This window comes from Camelina sativa, chromosome 20, assembly GCF_030686135.1.
Source record: "Camelina sativa cultivar CO46 ecotype springtype chromosome 20, ASM3068613v1".
Classification (NCBI taxonomy): Eukaryota; Viridiplantae; Streptophyta; class Magnoliopsida; order Brassicales; family Brassicaceae; genus Camelina; species Camelina sativa.
This window is the reverse complement of record NC_141899.1, coordinates 8,887,779-8,908,864: the sequence shown is the minus strand read 5'-3', so window position 1 is coordinate 8,908,864 and position 21,086 is coordinate 8,887,779. Positions and strand designations below refer to the sequence as shown.

Here is a 21,086-nt window from a genome sequence, read left to right as displayed (position 1 = left end):
AATGTCATAGCTGCATAAACCAACCTTGTCGAATTCCCTGTACTCACTCCAGAATCTGCATATCACCCAAACTTCTCCAATCTTGGGCAGAATGGTGTATTCATTCCCATCCACTATATATAAACCAAAGCTGAGGCACGAGAGATTCTTCAAGAAGGAAGGAACTTGAAGAATTGAGGCACTATCAGATAAACCAGGACAAGCTTTACTCTTTTTATGTTTTCTGACCTCGTATTAACTAATCATCTCTTTATTAGCCCATTATTATCAGTTTGATCATATTACCCCCTTGCTCTGCTTTCTTTAGTTACATGGCATGCTACTTTCGTTTTATTAACGATTATTGATTTGGTTCTTCTGCAAACATGTAAAAAACTTTGGAAATAGAAGAAACACAAAGACATTAGTTTCTTACAAATTTGGTTAAACCCTTTTTTCACAAAAAAAAACCCTAGTTTATACTCTCCCATCGATGATGAAATCTTCGTTGTGAATCTCTTCCTTCCATTATTAAGTTTTGTTTTGGAGTATGCCCTTCCAGTGATCAATGACGGACTGCGACTCGGACCGGATTTTAGGGTTACCATTCTTAGAGATGAATAGAAGAGTACGAAAGCCGTCGGTCTTGGTGATAAGCCGAGCGTTTAGAGGTAAGCTTCGTATCTGTCTAAGGATCCCAACGCATCGTATGGCTTCGGGAGAGACGATGTAAAACTCTTTGTCTCTTGCAACATGAGCGGCTCTTATGGCTGCGCTGATCAATTCTTCAAGTTCCTTCCTTCTTATCGTTCTCTTTTTTTTTGTGCTTCTTCTCTTCACGTGATGATTGTTCACACATGGTGGTGGGAGATCATCGGAAACAGCCATTGTTTTTAGGGTAAGAAAAACAAAGTCAAAGATAAGACTAGTCGGTGATTATATAGAGAGAGAAAATAAGGAGACTTATGAAATAATGTTGGGCGATGATACTCCTTTAGTTGATTATATAGAGAAGTTTTCCAAATTTGAGATGGAATGTATCTTAAGGAAAAAGGAAATATAACTTTTTATTTTTGTTGTGGTTTTTTTGACATCGCCACATATTTCCTTTTACTTTAATATTAACTAAAACCAAAATAAATGATTGTTTGAAAAAAAATTTATATATGTTCTAATCGATCAAATTACATGTGTTTGCTTGGGGGCCAAGTTTAAAACCTTTGCGTTTTTTTACGAAACCAGTGTCATCGTCCAATGTTAAGTCGCGTAATTGTGTGTTCAGAAGCAGGACAATGAAGCTTGAGAGTTTTGTCATGTCTTCATACAAACCACTGGTTAGTTACCCTTTTGACCCAAAAATAAATGAGAGCCATCACCTTCTACTCAGAATACATTATTTTTCCATAGATTTCGAACCAACAAAAGAAGCAAATGCTTTAAACCATTCTAAATAAGTTCCAGTTCCTACATCTTAAAACAAAGAACAAACATTTGGACAAATTCAGCACCAAAAGCTAACGAAATGTAACCCTTCTCTGCCCTTCCCTCACTTCCCCTTTGCTCAATGGTCTTGATACCTCACGTTTTTAGGTAATGCTCTAGAATTAACTTCAAAAAGCTCTTTCAAATCTCCGTCTATCACCTTCGTTACCCGGGAAGCAGAAATCTGATGTGAGAAGCTGAGCCTTTTCGACTTTGGGATTGTAAAAATCGCTTCTGACCCATCATCACCGTCACAATCAGCATGCCTACTCTCTGGTAAATAAATAAATGGGAGAACACCTAAAACCTCAGATTCTGATGCGACAAAGAGAGATACAAAAATTAACTATTGTATTGCCAAAACCGTGAGCTCCTCTTCTTCAGAATGTACACTTGGGTCTGTCTGAAGTTGCAAGGAGAGAGCTTGAGCCATTATCTCTTGATGCAACCAAATGAAATGAGCAACAAATGTAAGAAATATTAACTCAAAAAATAATTTCAGACCAAGCTGGCAAATACCTCTTGCTGAATCATATCCATATACATATAACATTCTTGCATCACAGAGTAACTGTTAAAGATTCTTAACCAAAAAACAAACCCCGCAAAAAAGCATGCACCAAATGATGTGGAAACCTCATGCAATCGGGTAAATCTAACAAAAAAAAGGAATCATTTGGCACTTTGCTCAAAGTCAATGGTATGAAGGGCTCATGTGATCAGGCAATGCTACTGAATCAACCAATATAAGGTCTTTAATCTCTCCGTGTATCTCTTTGGTAACACGGGAGGCAGGAACCTTATGCGAGAATTTGAGCCTTTCTGACTTCGTGATCGTAAATATTGGTTCTGACCCTTCAATTTCGTTATACTTGTACTCCTTAACTTCCGTAAAGTACTTTTTTTTCCTTTTGAGTAAACGTAAGATCTTTTTTTTATCCTCATCTTCATCTTCATCTATATCTTCATATTCATCAAGACCGTGCTGGCGCTCCAGCAGTTGAACCTTATAATCCAACGTGTCATCAAGAACCTCAACAATGTCATAGCTGCATAAACCAACCTTGTCGAATTCCCTGTATTGAGTCCAGAATCTGTATACCACCCAAACTTCTCCAATCTTGGGCAGAATGGTGTATTCATTCCCATTCTCGGAGATTTCAGGCACTATCTGTTGCGAGACATCATCTGGACTGATTATTTCGAGAACTTTTCTAGCGTAGAATGTTCCACAACCAACAGGCATTTTCTTGTCGTCATACTGGATCACATCCTCAGGGAAACGAGTAGCCTTTAACTGACTCATGTGTAGTTTACAAACTGCCTTCTGATTCAGTGCCTGAGTAAAAGTGATCTTCTGAATCCTACCGTAGTACAGAGGAAACTCCTGATACTGGCCGCAATATGACCAAATCTGGCCAGTTTGAAAAACCTTCCCCTTCCTAGCAAAGTAGATGGTTTGAGGTTTAGACTTTCTACCACTCTCACAGTTTGAAGCATTGGGCTCTCCTAATAGATGAGAAGGGAAAGTCTTCTCTTCAATTCTGTCTGGTAATGCAGCTTGGTCCAGCTCGTAAGCATCCTTTGGCACACCTATTACTTCTATTCCTGTCAATTTAAAGGAAGGAACCCTGTGGGAGAATCGATACAAACTGTGAGGTAGAATATGAGATATCTCTGCATCACCGGTTCCCATCCAAAAGAACACACTTGAAAACCCTTTTGCTTTATGCAAGAACGCAACAGATACACCCTCTCCATCAGCGTAATCTGATAAAACCTCAACAAAGTCATACTCATAGCTGCGGTGAGAATCTGGCTCTGAAGACCAGTTAATGTCCCAGTTCTTGTAAAGCGCCCAAGTTTCACCTTTTCTTGGTAAAACAGTGAAATGAGCAGAGTTGCTTTCTCCATTACAATGGATTACATGAGAGAATTTGGAACGATCTTTGGTGTTCTGGTTTTGTCCAAGCCTGAACTTACCAACAGAAACAGGCAAGTCTTCTTCAAACCATAGTATCTCTTTCTCATCATCTGGATCTGGCTCTAGATATGTGATCCTAAGCCCAAAGGACGGAGCTGAAACTTTCCTGATCTGAGCATACAGTCTAGGCATCCCATCTGATGTATCATAAAGTGACCAGGTCTGACCAACGGCAAAGTTCACTTCATCCCTCAGCTTATCAAAGTCGTTAAACTTTGGACCAGCACCACAGTCAGATAATTTTGGTTGTGGCGACTCTTCTCCCCTGCCTGCATCTCCATTATCATTAGACCCTCTTCTACTGTTATGTCCAACACTATTGCAACTTTCACCATATTCGTTCCTCTTTCTCTTCTCACCAACATTCATAGCAGCACAAGCTGAAGAAAATGTTCCTTTCATCAAGTCTGTGAAACAGCTTTTCTTCTAAGAAGCTCGTTTGCAGTAGACAATAAGCATACAAGTAGACAAGTCCCTGCAGAAGTTACAAATCATATATGGACATCAGATACTTTAACGATGGTAAAGATAATAACACACATAGACGTAAATCTATGTTTGCATAAGATGAATGGCTTAAGTATTGGACAAGCATATAAGTTCTAAAATCACACAGTGACACTGACACTGATCAGGTTAAAAAAGGGGCTAAATTTTCCAAGTGCCTGAAAGACAAAAGTGATAAGAACCCTACTCAATTAAGCCTTTTTTGTAGATATAAAACCCAAATCTCACGAGTCATGATCAAGGAAAATGAGAGAAAAAATCTAAACGGCTAAACCCTAAATTGAGCGATAACCCTAAATTCGGATGCGACATAGAGATTCAGAAATTAACAAAAAAGAAAATCACAAAACATACAGATACAATCAACGAATCGAATTCGATCATTATACTCAACCAAAGCTGACCTCTTTCGCCGGCGGCGAAGGCTACGGCCGGAAAAGAGAAAAGTGGATTCTAGTATGGAAGCATCGTCGTGCTACTTAAAAATATCCCACTTTCCCCGAGACTAAATCTTTTGGCGGGGAAACGATTTAACAACAGAAAGGAAAGAGGCTTATAGCCAATGGGACGGGACATCATTTACATAGGTAGTAAGATATGCTTCGGTACGAACACGTCGTGTCAGATTATCAGCTTTTCCGTTCTGTGCGCGTGGGATCAAAAGCAAAGAGAAGGAAGAGAATTCCTCCCTATCTTCTTGAATATCCTCCAAGTAAGTCGCAAACGCTGGCCACTCTGAAGGTAAAGACACCATATTCACTAAGTCGGAGCAGTCGGTAAGGAAAACAACATCCTGATTATCCGCCCCAATCGTACAACGCATCGCCCAGACGAGAGCTTCGACTTCTGCATGAAGCGGGGAAAGACTATGACGAAGATTGGCTGCTCCCATAGTGGGGACCCCTCCCAAAGGAGGAGAGCAAAACCAACCTCGGCCTGCAAACGGATCAGTCACCTTCCAGGAACCATCTATAAAACATACACAGTGGGTTGGGTATCTGTCCCGCATGAAACCACTAACCCCGCCAGAGGCCCTGGGAACCGAGAAATCCGGCTCTACTCCCTCCTCCAGCTGTGCTAAAAACCAAGCTTTGGATTCATCCTCAGCTATCCGCAAAATCGCTTCCGGATGAGGATCCAGGTTACTAAAAAATTTATCATTCCGCGCCTTCCAAAGATACCACAAAACCCATGGATAAATCTCTTGAGTTGGTGTCTCCAAGAACCACCAAAAAAGAAAATCCATATTCGTATAGACCGACTCCGCAGGGAAAACCCCTGGCCTTGTCGGAAACTGCGATAAAGCCCACACCTGCCGCGCCGGTGGACATTCAAACAGAACATGATTAATTGTTTCGTCCTGAAATCCACAGAGTGCACACTGGACCTCGCAATCCAAACCACGCCTCCGAAGATTAGTGGAAACTGCCATACACCCGGTGAGCACTTGCCACATGAAGTGCCTAATCTTAGGGGGACACCTAACCTTCCAGACAAAAGCCTGTAATTGTGTAATATGTGGGCCCATGACCACCCCCCGGATCTGATCACCTTCTGCTGTTGTAAAATATTGTATCCGGATTTGACTGTATAATGACCCGTTTTTGTGAAATGCCAGCCCAACAAGTCTGGCGAAGCCGTCCTTCCGATAGGTAAGGCCGAAATTATGGCAACATCTTCCGGCACAAAAGTGGCCGTGAGCTGAGCCATATTCCAGGAATTGGTGTTCCTGTCAACGAAAAATTTAACTCGAAGCAGAGGATCTAGAGGCAACCCATTGCTTAATGCTGGTCTCGGGGATTGGGCGGGAATCCAAGGATCATTCCAAACAGAAATCGAATCACCGGATCCTACTCGTTTAATGAGTCCTTTACTAACCAGAGAGCGAGCAGAAACTATACTCCGCCAACCATAAGATGGGGAGTAAGACTTTATCGGATCCATAGGATCAGAATGTCTATAATACCGGCCTTTAAAAACCCGAGCAAAAAGAGAATCCGGGACTGTAATTAACCGCCAGAGTTGCTTGGCCAGCAACGCGGTATTACAGTCATCCAAACATCGGAAACCCAGACCCTCCTCTAACTTGCTGAAACACAACTTTTCCCACGCCACCCAATGTAACCCCCGCGACTCCCCCGACGAACTCCACCAAAAATTAGATATTGAACTCGTCAACTTCCTCGTTACCGTTTTCGGCAGGCGAAAGCAAGACATTACGAAAGTAGGAACCGCTGTGACCACCGATTTAATCATTACCTCCTTTCCACCTTTGGATAGAAGCCGAGCAGGCCACCCCCCAGCTCGCGCTTGTAATCTATCCTGGATGAAGGAAAATATCTTCGTCTTAGAACCACCCAAACTCTCTGGAATGCCTAGGTAGGAGCTCATACCCCATAAATTCGTAATTCCCAAGGTCACTTTAAGCTTCTCTCGAAGAGTTGCATCAACCGTGTGACCAAATTGGACCGATAACTTTTGAAAATTAATCTGTTGACCCGAAACCCGCTCATAATGTTGAAGAATCCCTAGGATAACCTCACACTGATCCTTTGAAGCACGACAGAAGAAAAGACTGTCACCCGCGAACAACAGATGGGAGATCGCCGGACTCGCTGTCGACACCCGAATTCCTGATATAAGCTTAGCCTCCTCCGCCTTACGGAAGTTGGCGATAAGCACCTCTGTGCAGAGAATAAAAAGATAAGGCGACAAAGGGTCCCCCTGACGTAGGCCCCGATGAGGCACAATAGAACCATGGGGTTGTCCATTTATTAGGACTTTGTATTGTACCGACGACACACACCACATAATCCAAGTTATCCATTTCTCACAGAAACCGAACTTCCGCAATAAATGTTCAATAAAAGCCCACTCCACCCGATCATAAGCTTTACTCATATCCGTTTTAATAGCCATGAATTTCCCTTTGCATGAGGGATTAGTCCGTAGCCCATGGAACATCTCTTGAGCAATCAAAATATTGTCAGAGATTAACCGACCTCCTACAAAGGCCGACTGCGTCTCAGAGACCAGAGATGGCAGAAAACCGCGCAGCCGCTGGCACAAAACCTTTGAAATAATCTTATACCCAACATTACACAGACTAATAGGCCTCAATTCCATCATCCTGGTCGGCTTGTCTACCTTCGGAATAAGACAAATATTTGTCATATTCAACCGTTTATCAAAAATCCCTTCCCGTAAAAAAGAATTGACCAAAAGTACCAAATCTGCCTTAACAGTTGCCCACGCCTTTTGATAAAACAAAGCAGTCATCCCATCCGGCCCTGGGGCCTTGTCCGGGTGCATCATAAACAACACCTCCTTAACCTCATTTTCGGTGACCTCTTTAGTCAGAAAAACATTCATATCCCCTATGATCACGGACTGAACCTCAGTTAAAGCCTCTTGGAATCCTGCCGGATCCGAAGATGTAAATAAATCCTCAAAATAAGATACCGCCATATTTTGGATAGCGACCTCCTCTGTTGACCAATTACCAGCCTCATCATGGAGCCCAATAATCCGATTCCTGGCCTACCGTTGCTTCATCTGAGCATGAAAATAACTAGTATTTTGATCCCCAACTTTCATCCAAAGGCTTCTACTCTTCTGATACCAATAAATTTCCTCATCTCGATAAGCCTCCCGCAGAGTCCACGTCAACTCTGCAATCTCTTCAACCGTAGTGGCATCATTTGACTGAGCCGCCGCTAATCAAACTTTCAACTCTTCAATTGTTTCCCGCCCATAGGGCTTCTGCTCCTTCCGCCACCGAGATATCGCAGCACGACAAGTGATAATCTTATCAGCCACCGTGGACATTGCCGCACCCGACTCAGCCCCCCAACCCGAGGCAATTGCCCCGAACAAACCGTCTTTTTCCAACCATCGTCTATCAAACCGAAACACACTTTTACCACGTCTGACCTTATCATCCAGAGAAGCTAAAACCGGTTTATGATCGGATGCAATCATCGGCAGATATTCCGTGAAGGAGTTACTGAACATATCATGCCACTCCTCATTAGCCAAGGCTCTATCGAGGCGGCACCGAATCGGCTTCTTATCCCGCCAACCTCTCCAAGAAAGGCTATCGCCAACAGAAGGGAATTCCAGTAAACCACAATGTCGAATCATCGTGTTAAAAGACTGATACTAAGATTTTTGTGTCTCCTAGCAGGTTCAATTAACCTTAAGTGTTGTAGTATTTAAGGTGTCAATCCAAATGGGATGTTGCTAGCAATCAAGATGCAATCAAGGAATCACAAGTTAAGCCAATTCAAAGAGTGTTTTTATCTAAGAGTCCTAGAATGATCAAAATGCGAAATGGAAATGAGTCACAGAACAAGAAACAAGAATGCATGACAAGAAGCGAAAGTGAATAAAAACGCAAACGATTCTAAGCATGAACAAACGAAACAGTTCCAGGAATGTAATAAAAATCAGAAAGAAAGAAGTCCTAAGGATGGGGTAATTGATGTCGGTGGAGTATTCTAGTCTAAGGAGTGTTTAACATACCATAAGCAAAGTATCCCTAAACAATGAACATCACAACTTAGCTAATCCAATCTCTTGGCAAAAGCTACTCAGACGCAACCACTTCCATACCTAGCTCTCGCTAGAGAAACGTGGTCGAGCAGGCATGACAGACAAGTTCATTCGTGTCAACAAACATCCTAGACAACTAATCTCTTAGGCTAGGAACGTAAGTCTCTGGCACTAGTTGGTCAGACATTTCATCAAACACCTTTTGGGTGCGGAAATGTCTCGAACCTAGTTCCAATTGATCAGAGAGAAACAAGTAATTCTAACTCTAGTCCAGAAGGGAATTTTACAATCAAAGCTTAAACACTCTACATCCTAAGATCCTCCACCTAATCTATCCCATCCTCAGGAACTACCACACTACTCAGATCCGAAAATCATAGTCAAGGATGCAAACACCGAAATCATTGAATCAAGCATAATAAGATAGATAAAAATAAGATTAACAACTTTGTAGAAGGAATCAAATGCAAAATCTCAATAAATCTCAACGATATCGGAATACAAGTCTGAGAACGTGTTTTGGATGCTAGGTTAAAAACCTTCTGGGAACGAAAACGAGATTAAAAGATAAGATGTCTCCGCAAAGACTTAACAAAATGTATATATAGTAGTCCAACATGGAAAGCCCTAAAACTTAAAACGACAAGGTAAAGCGTCGGTTCGGTAATCTCCTGAAGCATGTGAAACCAAACGTCTTTCTTCCCGACATGTGCGATCAAGTCCATGTGCGTCGAATGGAATCCAATGTCATCATAGCTCGGATGGAAGGCTGAGGAGCATGGCTTGGACGGATAGCTCGGACGGAACGGAGATGGTGACAATGGCTCGGACGAGACGGAGATGGTGACCATGGCTCGGACGAGAATGAAGATGGTGACCATGGCTCGGACGAGAATGAAGATGGTGACCATGGCTCGGACGAGAATGAAGATGGTGACCATGGCTCGGACGAAACGAAGATGGTGACCATGGCTCGGACGAGAATGAAGATGGTGACCATGGCTCGGACGAGAATGAAGATGGTGACCATGGCTCGGACGAGAATAGCTTCCAACGTTTCCTAAATACCTGAAATACTCCAAAATGCACAATGTATGCAAGGATGATGCAAGAGCTACCTAGACGTGCAAAGTGTATAGAAAAAACTAGAAAACGATGCAAACCAATGAGTTATCCTAGCTAAATGCATGATAAAAATAGGCTAAGGAGAGACAAAATATAGACATATCAAAGACACAAAGGAAGAGGCATGTCGCAGCTTTCCCCTGCGTTTCTCATGATTATTTTTTATTTCATTAAAATCACCAATTAAAAACCAGGGTGAATTCCGGTTTAGGCCAATTCGCGTTAACCGTTCCCACACCGCATCCCGTGTCTTAGGTACCGGGTCACCATAAATAAAAGACAAATAAACAAGTTGTCCTTTGAAATCTACTTCCACATCAATTAATCGATTGGATTCAAATAAAACTGAAACATTATAAGTATTATTATAAAATAGGGCTAAACCGCCACTACAACCAACAGGCTCAACTGTTTTTAAAAAGGAATAACCAAAATGACCAACAAAAGGTTCTAAAAAAGAAAAAGATTGTTTAGTTTCAGAAAGAAACAAGAAATCAGGACGATGTCTACCCCACAGATCCCTGAGATAACCAATAGTCGCATTATTACCCAAACCCTGACAATTCCAGCTAAGGATCTTCATTTATCGGTCTTTGGAATAGGTGGTTTGGCACCACCAACCACCTCCTTCTCCATCGCCTGTGGCTTCGGGTTATTAGGAACCCCGGAGGAAGCAGTACTCCTTGGCGCAGGACGCTTCCTAGGAGTGCGAACGTACACATTTAACTTCTTAGACCCCAAACCCTTTGATCCCATGATTCCCTTACCCTTGCGCTGCTTGGGCAAGGTAGGTCCTTCCATTCCTTGCTGGTCATCTTCTATTGCAGCCTGATCAACCTCGCTTGTGAAACCGGCTTCCGTAGCCTCATCAGCGACTTCAGTGTTGACCTGCTCCCCAACCACCATATCCTCAACAGGCAACGTGGTATCAGCATCAGTGGGCTCCTCGGTTCCCAGGGAAACCTCCCCCACTAGTCCCGCAACCAACATAATAGCACCATCTCCACCGCCTCCCTTACTGGGACTCACCACCTCCTCCACCGATTGTGGCAACACACCTTCCCCAGTTTGCTCGGAAATCTCCATACCAGTCACCAAATAAGGCTCCTCTAGAACCTGAGACCTCTCCTTATCCATGGCCACATTCACATCAGCTCCCTCCTCCTGGAACAGCGCCTTGCGAACCACCTTGGCCGGAATAGCAACTGCACTCATCTCCTGGGAATTAGACATCTCCCCTTCTTCCCTCACCTCCGTCAATATAGCAGATTCCTTGACCGCAGTCTCCTTGGCAACCGCCCGAGAATGGCGATACTCGTTGTACTGGACATATGACTGAAAACGCCATTGCTTAGCAACCGGTTCTCCTGCCACTGTGTCAGACCTCGATTTTGAACGCTTCCCCTCACCTTGAGAACCATTACCAGTATGTCGTCCTTTGGACGCACCCTTGGAACCTCCCTCATAACTCGTACCCTTCCTCCACTCCGAAACAATAGCCCCTTTGTAACTTTTAGCCTGACGGTCTTCAGGCTCATCCCGATGGAGAGCCGGAACAGCAGGGACCGGAGGTGGCTTCAACAACGGGCACTGCTCCTCATCGTGACACAAGCTGAAGCAATGCCGGCAGTAACCAAACAACCTCTCATACCGAAGTGAGACGGTGGTCTCCTCACCATTGTAAAACTCGACCTCCGTTTCGAAACTCAGCGGTTTGAGACCATTGAGTGTGACCTGGACTCGACCACCGTCAATGTCCACAGCCTCCACCCGACCCAGATCCGCAGCAATCCCACGGAAGGTTGGCTCAGCCCAAAATTGGAAAGGCACCCCCATGATCCGAATCCAGAAAGTAAGCTAGGAGGGATACAAGGGATCCACCGTAGGAGTCCATCGGACCATCGAGACCATCCAATGGTCGAAGTGAAAAGGAGTCAGCTTCAACACCTTGGCAATGTCTTCTTCCTCGTCAAAATCGAACTGAAATTTACCCATTCCCAGGTCTGCACCAACCACCTTCCCCTCAAGTTGCCAGATGCGCGGAAACATGATGAGAAGAGCTTTCATGTCTCGATTTAACCTATCTATCTTAACATTTTTTAAGTACAAATTTGTGCCATCACTTTTTGTTTATTTTGGGTCGGGTTTTTACTTAAAATTATAACCGATTCAACTAATCGGATCCTCCCTAATATTGCCAAATATTTTTGGCCGGGTTTAACATCCTCTTAATGACACATATCTTCTATTTTAATTATACTCTACTTATTTACATCCCTATAATATAGCAAACAATTATAGTCGATTGTTTTTTAGGAAAGATCTAATTTGCATTTAATAAACTATTACATATTTGCTAAGATCTTATTAGATTGAAGAGTAATATGCATTATTAAGATTTATACCAGGTTTCTATTATACTCATTCACCTTACGAAATTAAACTCCTAAATGATTGTGGCAATAATGGTGTAAATACAATTACCATTAATCGAGCAAATTAGATTAATATACCTTAACAACCTTCCATAAATCAAAACAAACCAAATTGAGAAAAATATATTCCAAACTTGCGAATCAAGACTTTAGAACATTCACAATGACGAAACCCTACTATCAGCTCAAACAATATACAGAAGAATTAAAAATAAATATTATCTCAAATAAAATAACATTTTTAAAAAAATATAACAATAAATTTTATTATTATATTATAATTTTTTTTAAAATATTGACCAGCACGGGATATCTCCTAGTTATATAAAAAAATGATGTACAATATATTATTGAGAGAACATATTTTACCAAAAAATTACTCTATGACTATGAATAAACTGGTCTAAACATTTTTTTGTAAATACCGATTCCACTAGTTTGTGTAGAGCTTTTGGGCAGTTTCAGGTTTATTAGCTTTTAGTTTTGAACTTGATGCGAAGCAGTGAACGGCTGAAATCATGTAAGAGCAAGTCCATTGGTGACTTTAGCAGGATTTTTAGCAAGACTCTTATTTTATTTGAGATTAAAAATAAATCAAAAATGATAAAACAACAAGAGTTGGCTCTTGTTTAGTAAGTTTTAACATCGACTCTTGTTGGGAAGAGTTAGTGTGCTGTCTGTATTTAATTGGTCAAATTTATTATATAAAAAAATAATTTATTTTTTTTCCTCTTCTTTCTCCATCTCTTCCATCTCTTCGACTTCGCGATATTTCTCCCAACGGAGAGAAATTTTGCTTCATTTTTTATCTTGTTGATTGATTAACAAATCTCGAATCAAACTACTGATCAATTATTAGAGCTTACCATTGGAGGAGTATAAATTTAATTAACAAACCAAAACTTCTTATTTTGTAAAAATACATTTTCTAATATTACAAAAATATAAGAGTCTCAAAATAATAGTCTCCCAATGGAGATGCCCTAAGGCCATTATATGCTCTTGAGATAACTTTAGTTCAAACGCACTCACATGCCATGCCAGCGAGTTTTAAACTCTCTGGTACTGCTACATTAATATTGATGGATAATTTACCAACGAATCAGATGCAAACCATTGAGAATGTTCAGCACATTTCTCATCCTATTATACAAACCATTGGTTAGTTACCCTTTTGACCCAAAAATAAATGAGAGCCACCTTCTCACCTTCTACTCAAAATACATGATTTTCCTTAGATTTCGAACCAACAAAAGAAGCAAATGCTTTAAACCATGGAGAAACTCTAAATAAGTTCCAGTTCCTAGATCTTACAACAAAGAACAAACCTTTTTGACAAATTGAGCACCAAAAGCTAACGAAATGTAACCCTTTTCTCCCCTTTGCTCAATGGTCTTGATACCTCACGTTTGTAGGTAACGCTCTAGAGTTAACTTCAAAAAGCTCTTTCAAATCTCCGTCTATCTCCTTGGTTACCCGGGAAGCAGGAATCTGATGTGAGAAGCTGAGCCTTTTCGACTTTGGGATTGTAAATATCGCTTCTGACCCATCCTCATCGTCACAATCAGCATGCCTACTCTCAGCTGCTCTGAAGAATGTCTTTTTACCTTCCTCTTCATTAGCAAACAACGCAGGCTCCAACGCTAAAACCTTATAGTCCAAGGTGTCATCAAGAACTTCAACAATGTCATACTCGTATGAACCCATGTCCTTGAACTCCTTATCACAAGTCCAACATCTGTATATGGCCCAAACATCCCCAATCTTGGGAATAATGGTATACCCATCTCCATCCATGGAGGTTTGAGGCCTTATCTGATGTAAAACATCATCTGGAGAGAGAATTTCGAAACAGTTCCTCACCGAGTAAGTTCCACAACCAACAGGCATTCTCTTGTCCTACCACGGAATGACATTCCAGGGGAAAGGATTAGCCTTTAACCGACTTACAGATAGTTTAAACTCTGCTTCCTGCTCGATTTCCCGAGATAAATCTATCCTCTGAATCCTACAATAGTACAGAGGCAAGTTACCGTTACCCCTGTAAAATGACCAAATCTGACCAGTTTGAAAAACCTTTCCCTTCCTAGAAAAGCAAAGTGCTTCAGGTTTCGACTTAGGCCCCGCTAATAGATGAGAAGGGACAGTCTTCTCTTCAATTCTTTCTGGTAACGCAGCTTGGTCCAGCTCGAAAGCATCTTTTGGTACAACTTTTCCTTCCATTCCAGTCAGTTTCAAGGAAGGAATCCTGTGGGAGAACCGATACAAACTGTGAGGTAGAATCTGAGATATGTCTGCACCCCCAGTCCCCATTCGAAAGAACACACTTGCATATCCTTTTGCTTTATGCAAGAATGCAACAGATACACCAGCTCCGTCAGTGTAATCTGACAAAACCTCAACAAACTCATACTCAAATTTGCGGTGAGAATCTGGCTCCGAAGACCAGTTAATGTCCCAGTTCTTAAATAGAGCCCAAGTCTCGCCTTTTCTTGGGGAGATACTTAAACGACCATTGTCGAAACGACCATTGTCGTTTTTTTCATCGTATTTGCATATGTAGTGGGTTAAATGAGAGAACATGGAACGATCTTTTGTGTTCTGACTTTTCCCAAACCTGATCTTGCCAACAGAAATAGGCAAGTCTTCTTCAAACCATTGTATCTCTTTCTCACCATCCGGATCTGGCTCTAGGTATGTAATCCTAAGCCCAAAAGAAGGAACTGAAACTTTTCTGATATCAGCATACACTCTAGGCATTCCATCCGCTTTATCATAGAGAGCCCAGGTTTGACCAACCGCAAAGTTTACTTCTTCCCTCAGCTTATCAAAGTCGTTAAACTTTAGACCACCACATTCAGAAGTTTTCAGTTGTACTGCATCTTCTGAAGCTGAATCACATAAATTAGACTTTTCATCCACCTCAAGATGTCCGGAGTTCCCTGCAGCATCTTGGTTCTCATTCAACTTATGATCCGTGGATGTTTCTTCAGAACGAACAGCCTCATGGAGTTGCTTCCCCCGTCCCGGCTCTTCTTGCCTTCTTACATCCCCATTATCACTGAATCCTCTTCTACTATTGTCTACAGCGCTGCCAATAACATCTTCAGATTTGTTTTGATCTTCAGTGGTGCAACTTTCACCATACTCGTTCCTCTTTCTCTTCTCACCAACCATCACAGCACAACTCAAACCAAGGGAACTTTCCTTTCCAGAGACATGTGTGCCTGGATTCTTACTTAGGACTTTATTCTGTTGTTGTAAGGAGAAAGCTTGAGCTTTTTCTTGCTGATTCTTGGATGTTAACGCAAGCAAATCGCTCCTAATGTCGTTACAATTTGGGCCAGCACATTCAGAAGTCTTTAGTTGTACTGCAAATTCTGAACTTGTATCACAAAAAACAGAGTTTTTTTCTACCTTGAGATTCTGAGAGATCCCCATTGTAGGTCCCACCTGAGCATTCCTATTAATGGCATTTGGCAATGTTTCTTTGAAAAGATGAACCTCATGGAGTTCCTTTGCAATTCCAGACTCTTCTCCTGCATCTCCATTATCATCTGACACTCTTCTACTGCCATCTTCACTTAATTTTACAATTACTTTATCAGACTTGCTGCGAGTTACAGTATTGCAACTTTCACCATACTCATTCCTCGCTCTCTTCTCACCAACCTTCACAGTACAGCTCAAAGCTGGGGGGAAACTTTCCTTTCCAGAGACATGTGTGCCTGGATTCTTAGTTGGGACTGTTTTTGGTTGGACCAAGGAGAAATTCCCTTCAACCGCATTGAACTTCTTCTTGCATATCTGACAATTGAGCCATTTGTTGATATATTTTCTCATAAAAAGATACTTGTGCTCACAGAATGGACACATAGTCCAAAAGCTTGGACGAGATCTGACTGGAACTGTTTGAGGTTGAGCTTTTTGCGGCTGAAGCAGGTACTTGGGTGTTGATTTAGCCAAATTGCTCCTACTGACATGGTTTTGACTCAACCTAGTTTTCTCCATAGTAGGCAAAGTTGTCTGACTTGATTTTTTCCCTGGTAGAAGGAATTGAACAGGGGATTCAGTCGCAGTGAATTTCATCTTGCAAGACTGACAACTGGTAGGCTTGTTGAGAAAGTCCCGCCTAGGTAACCTGAACCTCACAGTACAGAATGGGCACATGGTCCAAAACTTTGGTATGCCACTGAAAGGATCTGGGGACTGAGCTTTTTGAGGCTGAAGCTGGTTCTTGGGTGTCAATGCAACTAAATTGCTCCTAGCAACATGGTTCTGACTCGATGCACTTTTCTGCATAGTTATCTGACTTGGTTTAATCTCTGGTGTAGCGCCTTTAACAGTGACTTCCTCCTCCCCAAAGAATTTGATGTAACAAGATTGACACCGGCTCGGTTTGTTGAGAAAGCTTCTATGGGATCTGTACCTAACAGCACAAAACGGACATATAGTCCAAAACATGGGACGGTCATCATTGCAAGGAGCTTGAGATTGAGCTGTAGTCGAAGTCTCTGAAGCATCTTTCTCTATCCGAAGCTCGTCAATGGTGATACCCATCATCTAACCAAACTTTGAGACCAGAAGATGACTTCCTCCTATTGGTTTCCTGCAGAAGAATACAGATTATGGCCATCAAAATAAGGTTCTGGCGAGTTTGTGACTGTTCTTTAAAAGCAATTTAGATCAAAACAAAGCAATAAGAACCATAAAGCAAGCGTCTTTACTTTACACTAAGAATCCCAAATCTCACAATAAGAGAAACATCGGAGAAAGCTTAAACTCTAGATTAGATTAACAAAAACAAAACATTTAGTTACAATCCACGTACCGGTTCACGTAACAGCAGCGCAAGAAAAGCAAACCGCAGTCGTAAGTACCGGAGACTCTCGCCGGAAAAGGGAAAAGACGATTCGTCGTGCTCGTGCGATAAACACGTTTGGCAAATGTAACTAAAGAAAAATTAAGCAAATAATCTGATTTTAGCGGGAAAAGTTCATTGGCAATGCGCGGGAAACTAATTATCTGATTATTATGTGTGTATCTTATTGCAAAACTGTGTCTAACTTAAGTAATTAAAAACAATATATATATATATATATTAATATATATATATAATCAATACTTCATATATGATATGAAAATGCTACGTTTCATGATTTAGTTTATGTTCTTATAATATGCAAGAAGAGAGCTTCAGACCAAACTGCAAATACTGCTATTTCATAGATGGAGAACTTACAATAGATCAAGGGATTAGTAAACCATGAAGAACTCTTAGTGGATTTTGGACCCAAAAAAAAGCAAAAAGTAAGCAAAAGAGTAATCTTTTGATCCACTGTTGTTTCAGCTCCCAGAGATTATACAATCAAATTAGCAGGCAGTGCATCAGTATTAGGTTCATAGACCTCTTGCAAAGCTCCATGTATCTCTCTTGTTACTTTCAAAGTAGGAACTTGATGCGAGAATCTGAGCAGTTCGGATTTCGGGATTGTGAATCTAACATCAGCGCCATCAATCCAGTGTTCTTTAGCAGCCAAATATACTGAATCATAACCTCCATGGCCAGCTAGCTTAAAGCCACCATCAGGTGCCAACAGCAAAACCTTGTAATCCGCCGCTTTGTCATCAAGAACTTCTATAAGATCATAAGTCTGGGATTTAAGATGAGAGACCTCAATGTCACTACTCCAGTTTCTGTAGATAACCCAGATATCACCAGTCCTTGGCATGATACTGTAATTATTTCCATCTCCGGATGAGTCTAGGCTTAGCTGACGTAAGAATACATCAAGATCGGTGAATATTTCGAGAGATTTTGTTGCTCGGAAGTTCCCACAGCCGATGGGCATGCTCTTGTCATTCCATTGGAGGATGCCTTTATTTGATGTAGACTTCAGCCGACCAACATGCAGTTTAACTACCGGATCCTGCTCAAATGCCTGAATAAAGGTGATTTTCTGAATCTTGCCATAGTACCGGGGCAAGTAATCCTCGCCACCGCAAAACGCCCAGATTTGGCCAGTTTCAAAAGTCCTACCCTTGCTAGCAAAGTGCACGCATTGCGAAAGTGTATTATTCTCGGACTTTGGCTCTGTAGGCTCTGCTAGTAGATGCAAAGGGACGTCTATCTCTTTGAGATTTGCAGGTAACGCAGCGGGATCCAGCTCATAAGCACCTCGAGGCACACCTTCTGCTTCTTCTCCAGTCGTCTTAAACGATGGAACTTGGTGAGAGAACTGATAATCATAGTGACGAGAAATGTAAGATGTAACAATTTCCTCAGTAAAGAGACAGAACAAACTTGAAAAGCCTTTTGCTTTATGCAAGAATCCAGTAGATGGTTCTGGTTCATTTGGTACAGTAGCCTCTGACACGATTTCCACAAATGCATACTGATATTTATTGGGAGAACTGGGATCAGCTAACCAGTTTATGTCCCGGTAACTGTAGCTAGTCTTGTGACGACCCTTAAACAAAGCCCATGTCTCTCCTTTTCTTGGGTATACACTGAATTTACCTGCGCCAGTTCCTTCATTGCAATGAACCACGTGAGAGAACCTTGTGTGATCTTTAATAGTCTCATCTTTCCCAAGTTTAAACCTACCAACAGAAACAGGCAAGTCTTTTTCATACTTCTGTATTAGTTCCTCCTCATATGGATCAGGCTCAAGCCATGTGACACTAACATCAAAACCAGGAACTGAAATTTTTCTGATCTGAGCATACAATCTAGGCATGCCATCCACTGTATCATCATAAAGAGCCCAGATCTGGCCAACTGAAACTTTGCCTTCTTCCCTCAGCTTATTAAAATCATTAAAATTTGAAACCTGCTTTGCTCTGTCTGGTTCTTCTCCTGCTTCTTCCTTTTCCAAAGAACCGTTTTGTACATCGAAAGCATTTCGCTTGCTAAACACATACCTCTGAGACTGCTCTCCTCCATCCAAATAAAAATCTTTAATAGCTTTAGCATCACCAACTATAATAACTTCTTCATTATCGCTGATGTTACAACTTTCTCCTTCTCTTCTCACCAATCCTTCCCTCTTTCTCTTCTCACCAGTGTTTGCCGCAGAAGAGAATGTCTGAGGAACAGACTTCTGATCGTGATGAAGTAGCTCTCGGGCACCATCAAGGTTAGTCTTTTCCATTACAGCTTTACCCTTCAGTGGCTCCTCTAATATGATCTCAACTCGATCAGGGTCAGCCCTTTTTCTTCAACAACAATGAACAAATTAAATAATCAAAACCAAGCAATCGTCAAAATAGTTTGCACACGATTAACTTCACTAAGCATTAGTTCCTCGGTCATATGTTTAAACATCAACAAAGAGAACATAAAAAAAAAAAAAGAGTAAAACTATCAAAAATCCAAGACATAAACTGAAAAATTCGAAAATCGGATGAAACAACAAAGAAACCCTTTTTAAATTAAAACCCCCATTTCATTATAGTTTGAAACACATTTGAAAAGAGAAAAGAAAAAAAAAAATCATAAAAGCCTAAACTAAACCCCCGCTAAATCCCTAGATATGTATATAGAGAGAGAACGATACCCAAGTAGTAAGAGAATCATATACAGCGAGTTTAGCCGGACAAAGGAACAAAAAAAATAAGGGAGCTTACTCTGTCGAAAGAGGCCGACGTCGGAGAGAATTGTGGTTCCGGGCTCCGGCGAAGGTTACGTCGTCTCTCTCTCTCTGTAGGGAGCTTACTCAAATCGATAACTTTTTTTAATTACAAAAATGATAACTTTTTGAGAAGGGAATTTAGTCTAATCTACCACCTTTAATATAAAACTTTCCAATTCTACCACAATCATAAACTCATTTTCTATTCTACCACAAGTGGCATTACAAATGTCGAAAATACCCTTATAATACTGTAGCGCTGAACAAAAAAAAAATCATGTTTGATTTTTTATGGGTAGACAAGTTCCGATTTGTTGAGGCTGTAGACAAAAACTATTTCTGTAGACAAGTTGAGCATATAGATAACTTATCAAATTTATTGAGATAGACAAGTTCCAATTTATTGGGTCAATGGACAAGTCGTGAAACTAGTACTATACAGGTATAACTTGTCCACAAACAACAAAACCAACTTGTCTACCAAAAAAAGAGAAGAGATTTGGTCCACAGGAACTGGTTGGATTGTGGACAACGTCTTTCATAGACGTATCATTAGATCTGGTCCATCTCCTTCGGTTTCAATGAAGATTCACGGCCATTGAAGATTGTCGGTGGCAACAGCAACAACAACAACAACGCTAAACCATCGGCGAATAAGCCTCCGACGGGACAATAGCCGCCCTTTCTTTAGGTATAGCAGCGGCGGAGGCCGGAGCAGTTACAGGAGCTTCAACGTTTCTCGCTTGAGCATTCTCTTCCTTCTTCTTTCTCTTTCTACATAGATAGAACACAATCAGGAGAAGCAACAACAAACCAACAACACATTCAATTACGATTCCGGCAATAGCTCCCGCGGATAACTTGTCGCTATCTTTTTACTCCGGCGGCGGATTGGGTTCTTGAGCAGCGTCACCACCACAAAGATTCGAAGAAACATTGAATTGCTGAAGAGGAGATACAAGTAACGGAGAAGAATAAAGTTTTTTTTATTAATAATAAAACAATGGTCATTGTTTGTAAAGCTATAATGGTCATTGTGAAAGACACTTGTGGTAGTCCTTGAAAGAGATTTTCAAATGTGGTACATTAGAAAAGAACAAGTTTCCAATGTGGTAGATTCGTTAAAATTTTTTTTGAGAAAACATAATACGCATACCTGTGTGAATAAATTGGATTTTTCAATTTGTTTTTTTTTTTTTTTTTTTTTGAATAAACTTAGAATAAATTGGATTTTTCAATTGAGTATTATTCTATAAATAATATCGAGTTCACTAGTATTTTGTACATATTGGCACACTGTCTTGCATTGCATGATTAGAAGATGGATGACCTGTGTCATCAGTCAGTGTGTGAAGCTTTTGGGCAGTTTCAGTCGATAGAAAGTTT

At 41.2% G+C, this 21,086-nt stretch overlaps 5 protein-coding genes across 5 annotated transcripts; all 5 read right to left on the bottom strand.

The window, feature by feature from the left end:
• Nucleotides 1-510: 510 nt before the first annotated feature.
• Nucleotides 511-867, bottom strand: LOC104772355 (uncharacterized). The gene has a single exon (XM_010496982.1). The coding sequence runs from the start codon at nucleotides 865-867 to the stop codon at nucleotides 511-513; it is 357 nt and encodes a 118-aa protein (XP_010495284.1).
• Nucleotides 868-1,919: 1,052 nt separating this feature from the next.
• On the bottom strand, nucleotides 1,920-4,590 carry LOC104770212 (uncharacterized). The gene is made up of 2 exons (XM_087505894.1): nucleotides 4,357-4,590; nucleotides 1,920-3,920 (listed from the first exon to the last, which is right to left on the bottom strand). The coding sequence occupies exon 2, from the start codon at nucleotides 3,845-3,847 to the stop codon at nucleotides 2,156-2,158; it is 1,692 nt and encodes a 563-aa protein (XP_087362020.1). The 5' UTR covers nucleotides 3,848-3,920; nucleotides 4,357-4,590; the 3' UTR covers nucleotides 1,920-2,155.
• Nucleotides 4,591-13,078: 8,488 nt separating this feature from the next.
• Nucleotides 13,079-18,435, bottom strand: LOC104770211 (uncharacterized). Its single transcript, XM_087506574.1, has 3 exons — nucleotides 17,309-18,435; nucleotides 16,898-17,018; nucleotides 13,079-16,675 (listed from the first exon to the last, which is right to left on the bottom strand). The coding sequence occupies exon 3, from the start codon at nucleotides 16,627-16,629 to the stop codon at nucleotides 13,966-13,968; it is 2,664 nt and encodes an 887-aa protein (XP_087362700.1). The 5' UTR covers nucleotides 16,630-16,675; nucleotides 16,898-17,018; nucleotides 17,309-18,435; the 3' UTR covers nucleotides 13,079-13,965.
• On the bottom strand, nucleotides 13,453-13,956 carry LOC147918635 (uncharacterized). Its single transcript, XM_087503613.1, has one exon. It carries the CDS (start codon nucleotides 13,954-13,956, stop codon nucleotides 13,453-13,455), a length of 504 nt encoding a protein of 167 aa, XP_087359739.1.
• On the bottom strand, nucleotides 17,262-19,875 carry LOC104770210 (uncharacterized). Its single transcript, XM_010494601.3, has 2 exons — nucleotides 19,696-19,875; nucleotides 17,262-19,284 (listed from the first exon to the last, which is right to left on the bottom strand). Exon 2 carries the CDS (start codon nucleotides 19,218-19,220, stop codon nucleotides 17,427-17,429), a length of 1,794 nt encoding a protein of 597 aa, XP_010492903.2. The 5' UTR covers nucleotides 19,221-19,284; nucleotides 19,696-19,875; the 3' UTR covers nucleotides 17,262-17,426.
• Nucleotides 19,876-21,086: the final 1,211 nt, after the last annotated feature.